Genomic DNA, 12587 nt, shown 5'->3' on the forward strand with positions numbered 1-12587 from the left:
AGATTCAGTGTGGTTGCCTTTAAGCAGCTATGGAGAATGTGAAATAACCAGCAAGCTTGAATAATTTTTTCATATGACAATTATTGTATGCATTTGTCCTCTCTCAAAATGATGTTGTAAGCATCCAACAAAGTATGTGAACCTTCAAAAACCTATGTCACAGTAAAGTTGTCAATTCCCAGAAAAAATGTTTATTGTCTTATTTTCATATTTTCCATGTAAAGCTTGAGATAGTGCTTTCAGGTTCACAATTATTGCAATATAGATTCATAAGCTGAAAATCACAATTCAACTAACTCTAGCACTAAATCCAACTCTAACACATTCTTGATTGTTGAACGCTAAGAAAATTTTGGCAAAACTTTACAGAAGAAATCAAACTTTCTGAGAGTTTTCATATAAGTGTTATTCTACTGTATATCCTTATTAAATTAAATATAAATGAGTAAGATGAATATCCAACCACCAATTAAATGTTCAATTTATTAAGGGCTTGGGGGAAATTACATGATTTTGACTGTGGTTTGTTCTCCAAGCTTGTTTCAATATGATTTCTGAATGTTTCATTACCAAACTTTGTTAATTTGGTAACGAAACATTCAACAATTATACTGAAACAAGCTGGGAGCACAAACCACAGCCAAAATCTAAAACCTGAGCTAAACATATTTTCTATTATTTCAAAAGTACATGATGTTAAAACCATGCGAAAAAGTTTAGTACCTTTTACTTCTTGTTGCATTTCATATCTATCTTTAACTTAATTGAACGTGGATCAATTATCAATTTTCCAAATTAAAAATGGAATAACTAAAGGTACTGATATGGGCTCAGTCAGATTTGATGTATTCCTTATAAGCATTCTGTGTCCATAAAATGACTATTACATAGCAAAAACACCATGGTTTACACAGCAACATAATGAGAAAGAGGTAGAGGTAGAAGTAAAGATAGAGGTAGAGGTAAAGGTAAAGGTAGAAGTAAAAGTAGAAGTAGAAATAGAATTACAGGTAGAGGTAGAGGTGGAGATGGAGAAGGAGAAGGAGACAGAGAAGGGGGGCAATATGCAGGAATCCTTCCCACAAACCCAAAAAATATTTGTTTACTGGGCATGAAATAGAAAAGATGAATTTGAGACCCTTAAAAGAATTCTGGAGACTGAAATATGAATAACAAAAATTCTTAAAATAGCAAAAGATAAATGAATAAAGACCATAAGATAAGGAATAACTTAAATAAGAAGATAAGGAAAATAAACTAAATTATCCCCCTACTGGGACATCATTTTAGAGATATTTTATTATATAAGCAGAGAAGTGGAATCACCAAAGTCGGGCAAAAAACAGAGCAGGAGCATATTCCAATTTTCTGCCACCTTCCATATTGAATTTCTTTCTGGGAATTGGGCAGGGAGTACCAGAAATCCCCCTTCCTTCCTCCCTTCCCTTTTCCTTCTCCTTCCCCTTCCTGCAAGCAGGTAAGTAGCTGTTATAGGTAGGGCAGGGACTGAGAGATTGTGAGACTGACTGGGAAACTGTCACAGAACATTGAAAATGGACATATGACCACAGCAGTCCAAAGTGCAGTAGCAACCAATAGTGCTGAAGCAGGTGCAACTTCCCAAAATTTAATTCCTTTAGGAATCATGGGTCCTAGAGTTTGAATACATTTAGTTAGCCAACTTGAGATACTTTGGTTCAAAAATTGTTGCCCTATTTACGTGCCAAGAGTTTTAGTAATATATAGATAATAAGTACACCTCTGAAAAATGTATTTACAGAATAAGAGAATTGAAATGGAGGTCTTCTAGTCCAACCCCTTGCTCAGGCATGAGACACTAGACCATCCTGAACAAATAGCTGTCCAATATCTTCTTAAAAATCTCCAGTTATGTGTATTTAAAGAGTAGTAATGCATTTCAAAGGATTCACAATCATGAATAATCTGATATGCAAATAAGGAGTATTGAATTTTATTAAACCTGAATCTGGGGGATTTTGAAGAGGTAATCCTAAAATACTTTCTCCAACTCATGTGTTTGGATGTGCTGAACTATGACTTCCATAACTACCAGCCAATGATCAGGGATACAAGGAATAGTAATACAAAATTATCTTGTAGACAGAAAGTTGTGAAATTCCACTATATAAGATTTTATGTATGTGGATGTTGGGGAACACAGAGTAGATAAAATTCAGCAAAAAAAAGGAAATGCAGTGGGAGAGGGAAGAGAAATTTTGCTTTATTTTGTATCACACATACACTATGGCAACCACTCATTTAGGCTGTCCTTGGACTTCTGGACTCTGCAAAAAGGAACACTAACATGTGAGTGTCTTTTGGAGGGTGGCAAACTGACCATCACTTCTTGCAGATAAAGAATGAAAAAAATGATTTCTGGATCATACCACTTTGCAGACTTACATTGTTACATGTCTCCAACAAAATGAAAATTTAAAAGCAGGAAAAATACTTGAGTACTTCTTAATTTTCCCCCACTATTTAAATATATATTTGCACATACATACATATAAACATGCTGAGAAGCAGTCTGCTCATCAGATCATTTTATTTAGAAAGCAGAAAAAATCATTTCTGGATATCCTGATCTACCTTTTTATCGCTCTATGGGATTATGAAATTTTGTTGCTATGTTTTCTAATTACTTTGAAGAGTGTTTCCCTCACCTCTCTGTTTCTTAAGCTGTAGATAAGAGGGTTGAGCATAGGAGTCAGCACAGTATAGAATATAGAAAAGATTTTGTGTAACTCTTTTAGTGTTTCAGTCTCTGGAACTATATAGACAAGGAATATTGATCCATAGAAAAGTGTCACTACAATCAAATGAGATGAACATGTGGAAAAGGCTTTCTGTTGGGCAGTTTTAGAATTAATTTGCAATACATTATGAAGAATACAGATATATGAGGCCACTGTTATGAGAAAGGGTGGCCCTGTTCCCATAATGCCTAAAATAAATGTAGCAAGCTTTACTAAGTGTGTATTGCTGCATGAAATGTTTGCTACTGGATATATATCACAAAAGAAATGATCAACTTCATTGGGTCCACAGAAGGTAAGTTTCAACAGAAAGTAGGTTATGATAGTGTTGGTCAAAAGGCCACTCATCCAAGATGTGAGGGCCAATTGGAAGCAGAGTCTACCATTCATGAGAATGTTGTAATGCAGTGGTTTGCATATTGCTAGATATCGATCATAAGACATCATTGCTAAAAGATAGCATTCAGTGGCTGCAAAAAATCCAAAGAAATAGTATTGTACGATGCATCCATAGACAGAAATAGACTGATCTCCAGTTATAAAACTAGCTAGCATCCTGGGCAGAATTGTTGAAATGTAACAGGTCTCCAAACAAGACAAATTAACAAGAAAGAAATACATAGGGGTATGAAGATGCTGATCAATCACAACCAGTGAAACAATTAGGAGATTTCCAGCAATGGACAAAGTATAAACAGGAAGAAATAATATGAAGAGGATTATTCGCAGTTCAAGGATATTGCCAAATCCCAGAAGGATAAATTCTGTAGTAATTGATTGATTTCCTCCTTTTTGGTGGAAAGTATAGAAATCCTGAAATAAAAATGAAAGATATTATTAATCTTGCTGGTCAAAATTCTGTCCTTCCTTTTCTTCTCTTAAGATCAGAGTCTAACATTTTCTTTGTAAATATTTTGGATATTTAGTATGTTATTCTCAATTGTTTCCATTAAATAATGCAGGTTGAGTATCGCATATCTGAACAGCCTACAAGGTTTTATGTTTTTTAATAGATACTGTTCTTACAAAAAAAATATTGGGAACTTTATTTTAGCGCCCTGCCAACCAGAATGAGACAAGTAATTTAAGCAGCAATTTGGCAAATCAGGAAGATAGGTATTGAGGGTGAAGTTTCATTCTCCAAGTTTGTGGGTTGGCTAGATCATGTATTCATCCTAAGTCACATCATTTGGATTTTTTCACCATGAGTTCTGCAAATACATTTTTTTATTTTGCAGGAAACTTTTGTTCAGTCATTGAGAGCATTTGTTTCTGGGGGAAAAATCAGCAGAATTTCTCATCTGTTTTCTTGAAAATTTTGAATTTGAGGACAGCAACCTGGCTCAGAGTTAGTTCTTATAGAAAAGATAGTCATGGGATCACTATGGCTCCCTTCTTTGCCAAAGACTAGAACTACTCTTTGAAGACTAAGCTACCTTTAAAAGTAAACTGTAAGTTCAGCTTCAAACTAGGAAAGTTCAACTCCTTTGTCACAATTAGCCTTATACTAAATGGAAAGGTCAGTGCTGAAGAAATTGGGCAGGATGAAAAGGAGAACCTAAGTGGGACAGAGGAGGAAAAATCTGGGATAAGTAATAGATAAATTTAAAAAATACACAAATAAATCAAATAATTAAAGGAACCCAAAATAAAATAACGCTCTAAAGGAGAGCAAGAAGTAAAAGAGAGAGTTTTTCCTAGTGGATACACTCTGTATATGTCTATATCATAAATTCTGTTGTCCTTGACTTACAACAATTTGTTTAGTGAACATCCAAAGTTGTGATAGCACTGAAAAAGTAACTTGCGACCCTTTTTCATATGATCGTTTCAGCATCCCTATGGTCGTATGATCAAAATTTGAGCACTTCACAACTGGCATATTTTTATGGCAGTTGCACTGTCCTGGGTTCATATGATCACCATATGTAACCTTCCAATAAGCAAAGTCAATGTAGGAAACCAGATTTACTTAACCGCCACAGGATTCACTTAACAACTGAAATTTTTTGTTTTAACAACAGTAGAAAAAAGGTCATGAAATGGAGCAAAATTTACCTTGTATTGCTTAGCAATGGAAATTTGGGGCTCCGTCGTGGTCATAGATTGAGGACTACCTGTTCAAAGTTCTCATATCAAATAAATTAAAACTTATTTCACTTAATTTGTGTCTATAAGAAAACTCCAGCTGTTAACTTCTAATGAATTTGTTCAGGTCACAACTTAATTACAGTTCCTTTTACAACTTTTGTATAATTCTGATTTTGTGTGGAAAAGGAAATTGGGAAAGGACTTTTTTTTCATTAGGTAATTTTTTTGGTAAAGAAGGACCAGTGTTGTTCTAGACGTTAGATTGCTGTTCCAAATGGGGAAACAAGAGAATCACCTGAAGTATTACTGCACATAAGGTTTTTTCATAAGTTAAATGTTTGTAGGATCAGATATTTATGTGGCTGTTATTTAATGTGTCACAAAACTAGATAGCTAAAACTTGTTAATTCCTCTCATTTTAAAACACTAACTTATATAATCAATAGTTTCAAAAATTGTAAAAGAATGAAATCACTTGCTGTTTCTTTATTCTGCCTCTTTTTATTAACTGCATAATCCATGAAAGCAAACACCCTACTTTTCTACTTTTATCCTCTCTAGCACATAAATACGTATCTCCAGGGCTTTTTTTCTCATAGAATGCTCAGAACAGAGTTCTGGCACCTTTTTTGGATGGAACCTTGTAGGGTAGGCAAGGCAGGTTGTATGACATGTGTGAGTTCCGGCACTTTTACAAAAAAAAAAGCACTGCATATCTCAAAAGAGACAATCCTTTGTACAAATTTGTCACTGTAATATTACAATTGTATATTTGAAATTGTTGATATAGATCTAATTTTTAGAATCTTAGAGGGTAAAAATAAGAGAGGGTTATATAGGGAGAGAAGGAGATAGCCAAAACATAGTTAGGTATCCTTTCATTATTGATCTTCATTGAAAAAAACACCTTTTTCTTATGCCACTTTTCTCTAAAGAAAGCCTATATTGACATTTTAAATCTTGCTTGTTCCTAGGTTACATATATCTTGAAAATAATCCAATATCATTCTCTTCACAGCTATTTACTGTCCTAAATAAATCAAACAAAAAACCCAAATCTATCTATTAGTGAAGTTTATTATGACAGACATCCTTTGGATTTTCAGGAAATTGATGTGTCTGATCTTCTTTCAAAACCTTCTTCCTAATAGCTATTATTATGCACCGGTCAATTCTATAAATTAAATTAGCTTCATTTAAGAACATGTTTTCTTTTACCCTGAAACTTTTGCTGCCAATCAGTCTCCTTAGAAGATTATTTTAAGATAAGGAGAAGAAGTATATATGAATTTTACCTATAGAATTTGAAACACATATCCTTCTGTGGTGGTTTGTCCTCCTCAACAAAAACAAATATATTTTGAAACAATAGAGTTATTTCACTGTATATAATATATTTTATCCTCAGATTCTGATCCTATATCAGGCTCTACATTTTTCATTTGGCAAAGCTAGAAGAAGCATTGTCCACCAGATATCTAGGTATTTTTATTTTAAGCAGAAAGGAAAGGATTCTCATCAAAACTGTGATCTAGAGGGAAAGTGTCTTCTTTTTTTTCTATGTTCCTCTAGCCTAGAATAGCAGCTCTGCTTCTGACAGCTTCATATGATATGTAGAAGGATACTGCATTATTCACTCTTCTAACCTCTAAATTTTTGCACCTGAATAACAGTATTGCAATTTCCTTTATATAGGTGCCAAATACTAAGTAATAAAGGCATGTTAATTTGTTATTAGTACACAAAATGCTATTTTAACCATTCCAAGTCCTCCAAAGTTTGGAGGAGGAAAGATTTATTCTTTCTATTTTTTTATTAAAAGGGAAATGAATTAACTTATTTATGTAGATTAGCCCTTCACTTACAAAGAAATATCAAAATTTGACTTACAGATTTAGAATTTGAGAAGTCTCCTTGAAATCCTTTACAACTTAAAAAATATCTTTAATATAGTAGTATTATTAAAAAAACCAAATCAATGGAAAACAAACATTCCCACCTTTGTAATTTCAAGAGCTTACAAAAGAGATGGAGAAAAATACATACAAAGATTAAATATTTCTCACTGGCATAATTTAGAATTCTCAAAAGGAGCAACATTTGGAATTCATGAAACATCTTCCCAGAATTCACATGTAAATTAAGAATAAATCTTTTAATGCATTGGTTTGTTTGCCTGCAGAAGGAAAAATAAATATTCTACTAACTTGTACTGTGTGATAGTTGATTTTGCTTCTCTGCTTGTTAGCACACTGATGTTAATGTTGTGTTCTAGATTTTCATTTTGCATGTTTTTACTTTATCTCTACAATACTTAGAAAATCTATTTTTATAAAAGTTCATTAAAGTAAGTGATAAGTTTATTGAATTAAGTAAAACTGTTCAGAGTACTCGAATTTACAAAGAATAGCTACTCTTCTGTTATTAGAAAAATAATAGCAATATTTTATCCAACTATCGTATATCTGGCTACCACATATCAATTTAACATTTATCTCCTCATAAAAGTCAATTTATATAAATAAAATATATTCTACTGCAAATACATCTCACAGAGTATGACAAATATGCAAAGTTTTACCTCTGAATTGCTTAGATTCTTAGGTGAGATTTTGGTGGTCTTCCATTCATGTTCCATCCCAAAGATGTATGTTTTATATCTTCTAAGTCCAAATGTCTCTTTTAAATGATCCTAAAATCGTTCTTAGTTTTTCTTTCATGCAGTATATGAGCATATTTAAACATTTAATGATTATGCACACGTTTGAAATTTCTTCAAAATAAAAGTGTATAATTTACTTTCTGTGTTAATCATAAAAAGCATATCAAAATTTGGTTATCTTTGAGGTCCAGATAGAAAAAAAATCTGGGACCTGATATCTCATTCTCAACTGATAATTGTTGAATAAAGATACTGATAACAATAACTTCAACTATTTTACATCTGTGGCAATAATAAAACAGTCTTTTCTCAAAGTAAGTCCATGCTTATTTTCAACCATTTATAGTTAATTCAGTGTTAATTGTTTCAACACTGAAGTAACCCAATAGCAAACTATCTCTAAATGTTTTAAAGGTTTGGTGTTGAAAAATCCTTCACCTTCTAATAACTTAAAGCATATAAAACCAGTTCCTCTATATGAGTTAAAGGGAAATTTCTTTCATAATTAGGTTCTTATCTCCTGATAAATTAATTGGGTACTAAAATGCCAGATTATAAGAAATTCTGGGAGTAATGCCAAGCATCTCAAACTATTTTTAGTCTACTGAAATTCCTACAATGGGAGATATTACAAATCAAACAAGAGAAACAAAGCAATATTCAAACAAGAAAAGTTCTATGTCTACTACTTATTATTAATATGAGATTTATTTGCTATACATTTTGCAGGTCAAAGCAATTCCGAGCTTATGTTAGGATGCTTTTAATAGTCTTTCCACAATGATCATACAATGTCCTTAAGATATAAATTCAAATTGTCCTTCAAGTGAACTTGTCTGTGGATGATTTTAAGTTAAATTTGACTGCTGGTGACTTTATTTATTTATTTGTTTGTTTGTTTGCTTATATATTGCCACCTATTTGCACATGGCAACTCAAGGTAGCTTACACGGGTATAAAAATAAAATAGATAAAATATAAAAACTTTCTGAGCTCATCTGTCATTTATAAATCACGATGCCTCATCTTGAAATACCAAATGAGAATTCTACCTTACTTCTGAAATAATTTTTATTCTTAAACAGGGAATTAAAACCAAACAAAACAGAATCTGAAACAATCTGAAAAACTATGAAATATTTCACTTAAATCAATATGAAGAATTAAACTCTACAAAAAATTTTGGTCCAACATTCATTAATTTAAACTAATCTTGCCAATAATCAAGAATAAAAGAGTTTCAACCCAACTTCAAAAGATGTTACAGAGTGTAATGTATTGGCTTTAACTGTTTTCTTAAATGTCTTGGATCACTTGCTTAAATGTCTGACCTAGATTTCTGTGTTGTAATGGTTGCTGTTACTGAAGCCAAACTTACTGTCTCCAGGCAGATAATTAGGTTTTGGACGGGAAACTGTTACTTCAAACCTATTGGTCACCGCCTAGAGGCTAACAGTATAAATACCTGCACACCCACACCCACCCATACCCATGGATCAAAATTATATCCTACATAACAATTTATTCCCAAACAGGCTAAATATATTAACAATGTCTCCTACAAGACACAAAGAGATTACCTTTCTTTTCCATTTTAACTCATTGATATTATTTGTTAAGGTGATCTATATTGCATAGGAAGGCTATTCATATTCATCCATATTAACTTTTATTTTTTATATATAATTTCTTAATTCTGACAAGGATTTGTCATGAGATCCATTTTTAGCACGATTTCATCTGCTAAACAACTTCTTTTTTACATTAAAATAATGAAAACTTTTACATTACTTTGTCATTACTAGTCTTATGATATTTTCATTTCATTTCATTTTATTAAATTTATATGCTGCCCTTCTCCCTGAGGACTCAGGGCAGCGCACAACAATAAAAATTAAAAAACATAGAGTAAAAAATGTAAAAGAGAATTAAACAATAAATACAAAATTACAAAACAATTTAACCCAGTAAAAGCCTAATTAAAAATCATAGTCAGCCCAGGCCTGCTTGTTGGAACAACCAGGTCTTCAGGTCACGGCGGAAGGACCAAAGGTCAGAGGCCGTCTGCAGCTCCGGAGGCAACTCATTCCAGAGGGTCGGTGCACCCACAGAGAAGGCTCTCCCCCTGGGGGTTGCCAGCCGGCATTGCCTGGCTGACGGAACCCTGAGGAGGCTGACTCTGGGAGCTAACCGGGCGATGGGAGGTTGACAATGACAGCAGGTGGTCTCGCAAGTCCCTCGGGCCTAAGCCATGTAGGGCTTTAAAGGTTATTACCAGCACCTTGAATCACACTTGGAGGGTAACCGGAAGCCAATGCAGCTCGCGCAGGAGTGGTGTAACATGGGAGTACAGAGATATTCACATAAGCACCCACGCAGCCGCATTTTGCACCAGTTGAAGCCTTCGGGTGCTCTTCAAGGGCAGCCCCATTTAAAGAGCATTGCAGTAATCCAGGCGAGAAGTGATGAGGGCATGGGTAACCGTGCATAGGGCATCTCGGTCCAAAAAGGGGCACAACTGGCACACTAGGCGAACCTGTGCGAAGGCCCCCCTGGTCACAGCCGTTAGATGATCTTCCAGGTTAAGCTGTGAATCCAGGAGGACACCCAAGTAGCAGGCCCTTTCTGAGAGGGGAAATACCTCCCCCCATCAAAAGAGATGGAACATGTTGGACAATACAAGATGCCAGTATCCACAGCCACTCAGTCTTGGAGGGGTTCAGCCTGAGCCTGTTCCTTCCCATCCAGACCCACACCGCCTCCAGGCACCGGGACATCACATCAAGGACATCACTGGCTTGGCTTGGGGTGGAGATGAACAACTGGGTATCATACACATATTGGTAATACCTCACCCCAAAGCCATGGATGATCTCACCCAGCAGCTTCATATAGATGTTAAACAGGAGGGGGGGAGAGAACCGACCCCTGAGGCACCCCACAAGTGAGGGGCCTCAGTGTAGATCTCTGTCACCCTGCCAATACAAGCTGCGAGCGGCCTGAGAGGTAGGAAGAGAACCACCATAAAACATTGCCTCCCACTCCCAACCCCTCGAGCCATCGCAGCAGGATACCATGATCGATGGTATCAAAAGCCGCTGAGAGGTCAAGTAGGACCAGGACAGAGGAACAGCCCCTGTCCCGGGCCTGCCAGAGATCATCCACCAGTACGACCAATGCCATTTCCATGTTGTAGCCGGGTCTGAAACCAGACTGGTATGGGTACAGATAGTCTGCTTCCTCCAGGAATTGCGGGAGCTAACACGCCACCACACTCTCAACAACCTTCACTACAATGGGAAGGTTGGAGACAGGATGGTAGTTATTCAATGAGGCCGGGTCCAGGGCAGGAGGGGAAGACACTCTCCATCAAAGAAGCATTAACAACTGCCTGAAGGCAGCCCCCTGTCAACTCCCAGGGAGCCGAAACCAGCCAGGAGGGACATGGGTCCATTTTTGCCTCCAAAAAAGGGGATGTCTTAACTGCTTTCTTTGGGACCATCTCAGCCAGGCATTCCATTCCCTGATATCTGCCCCTCCTCACTGGCCCTCTTCTTCTGCAGCCACTCACTGCCACTTGTGCATGTGTGACACCCCCGGCCTCCGTTTCATCATCACAGGCCTTCCAGAAAGGCATCTGGTGCTGCGAATCAAGCAACATGGAGGCCAGGAGATGCCATGTGCATCAATCCTCAGCTCATTTGTCAGCTGCAGAGGCCTTTCCAGAAGGCCTCAGATGGCAAAATGGAGGCAGGGGCTGACGTGCACAAGCAGTGGTGAGCAGCCACAGAAGAAGAGGGCCAGCAAGGTGAGGCAGATGTCAGTGCATGGGAGGCCTGGCTGCAACTGTCCTAAAGTAAGCAGTTGCAGGACATGTGGGGCAGCTCCAGCCCCCCATTCCCACCCTAGCTTGATTTTTACCTGTGGACCTCACCCATGCGCTTTGTGCAACCAGGTGCAATGTAGTGGGTGGGGTCTTAAGTAGGGCTTATTTTTGGGGTGGGGCCTATATTGGCCACACATCTGCTAGGGCTTATTTTTAGATTAAATGTTTTTTTGGGGGAAAACATGGTATAACCTAAACCAAATAATATGAAGTGATGAATTCAATTCAGAGCCATTAAGAAAACAAATGGATAGGGAGAAAAAGCAGAGAGTTGGAAGGAAGCATTTATGCCATTGATACAGGTATCCAAAATATATCCAGTTAGATGCCTCTCTCAGCTTCAGGGGAACATATCCAATTAAGGAAAACTTATCCACAATTTTTGTGGACAGTTTATTCCACTATTATTTATTTTATTTATTTATTTTAATTCCATTTATATCCCGCCCTTCTCCGAAGACTCAGGGCGGCTTACAAGCTTAGCAGTAGCCTTCATTCTATGTATATACCTGCTTATTAGGGCTTTCACACACACCCCAAGCGGCATTATTACAAAGTCAGCTTAATTGCCCCCAACAATCTGGGTCCTCATTTTACCTACCTTGGAAGGATGGAAGGCTGAGTCAACCTTGAGCCTGGTGGGACGCGAACCTGCACTGATTGCAGGCAGCTGGTGTTACTTAAGGAGGCATTAGCCCACTGCTCCACCAATGCTCTTATTAAACCCTTCTTACTATCTGTGATTGCAGAAATGTTCCCAAAATGTGCTGAGCTGTTTCTTCCATAACAGTCAGACATTAGTCAGGGATGACAAAATTACCTTGAGGGTAGAAAGTTATGGAAATCCGCTATACTGTGTGTTTACTATATGAACTTTTACATATGTGTGTATCAGGGAATACAGAGTAGATACAATTCAGCAAAAACAAAGGAAAGAGTAGGGTGGTGGTGGGGAGGATATAGAGAGAAGAAGATAGTTCTTTATTTCCCCACACACATACACTTTGAAGACCGTTCATTTTCTGTCCCACTCTAACACTAACATTGGATGATTTAAAAAAACCCTGTCAATAATTTCTTGCTAACAAAGAATGAAAACATGAATTTCTGATTCATATCATTCTGTAGATTTATTGTTACATTTCTGGAGTAAAATACAACTTTAAAA

The 12587-nt window shown here is 36.5% G+C and overlaps 1 protein-coding gene across 1 annotated transcript; it reads right to left on the bottom strand.

The window, feature by feature from the left end:
• Positions 1–2633: 2633 nt before the first annotated feature.
• On the bottom strand, positions 2634–4662 carry LOC310649253 (olfactory receptor 6B1-like; the record flags this gene model as incomplete). Its single annotated transcript, XM_083377557.1, has 2 exons — positions 2634–3593; positions 4534–4662. 2 exons carry the CDS (start codon positions 4660–4662, stop codon positions 2634–2636), a joined length of 1089 nt encoding a protein of 362 aa, XP_083233683.1.
• Positions 4663–12587: the final 7925 nt, after the last annotated feature.

This window comes from Vipera ursinii, assembly GCF_947247035.1.
Source record: "Vipera ursinii genome assembly, chromosome: Z".
Classification (NCBI taxonomy): domain Eukaryota; kingdom Metazoa; phylum Chordata; class Lepidosauria; order Squamata; family Viperidae; genus Vipera; species Vipera ursinii.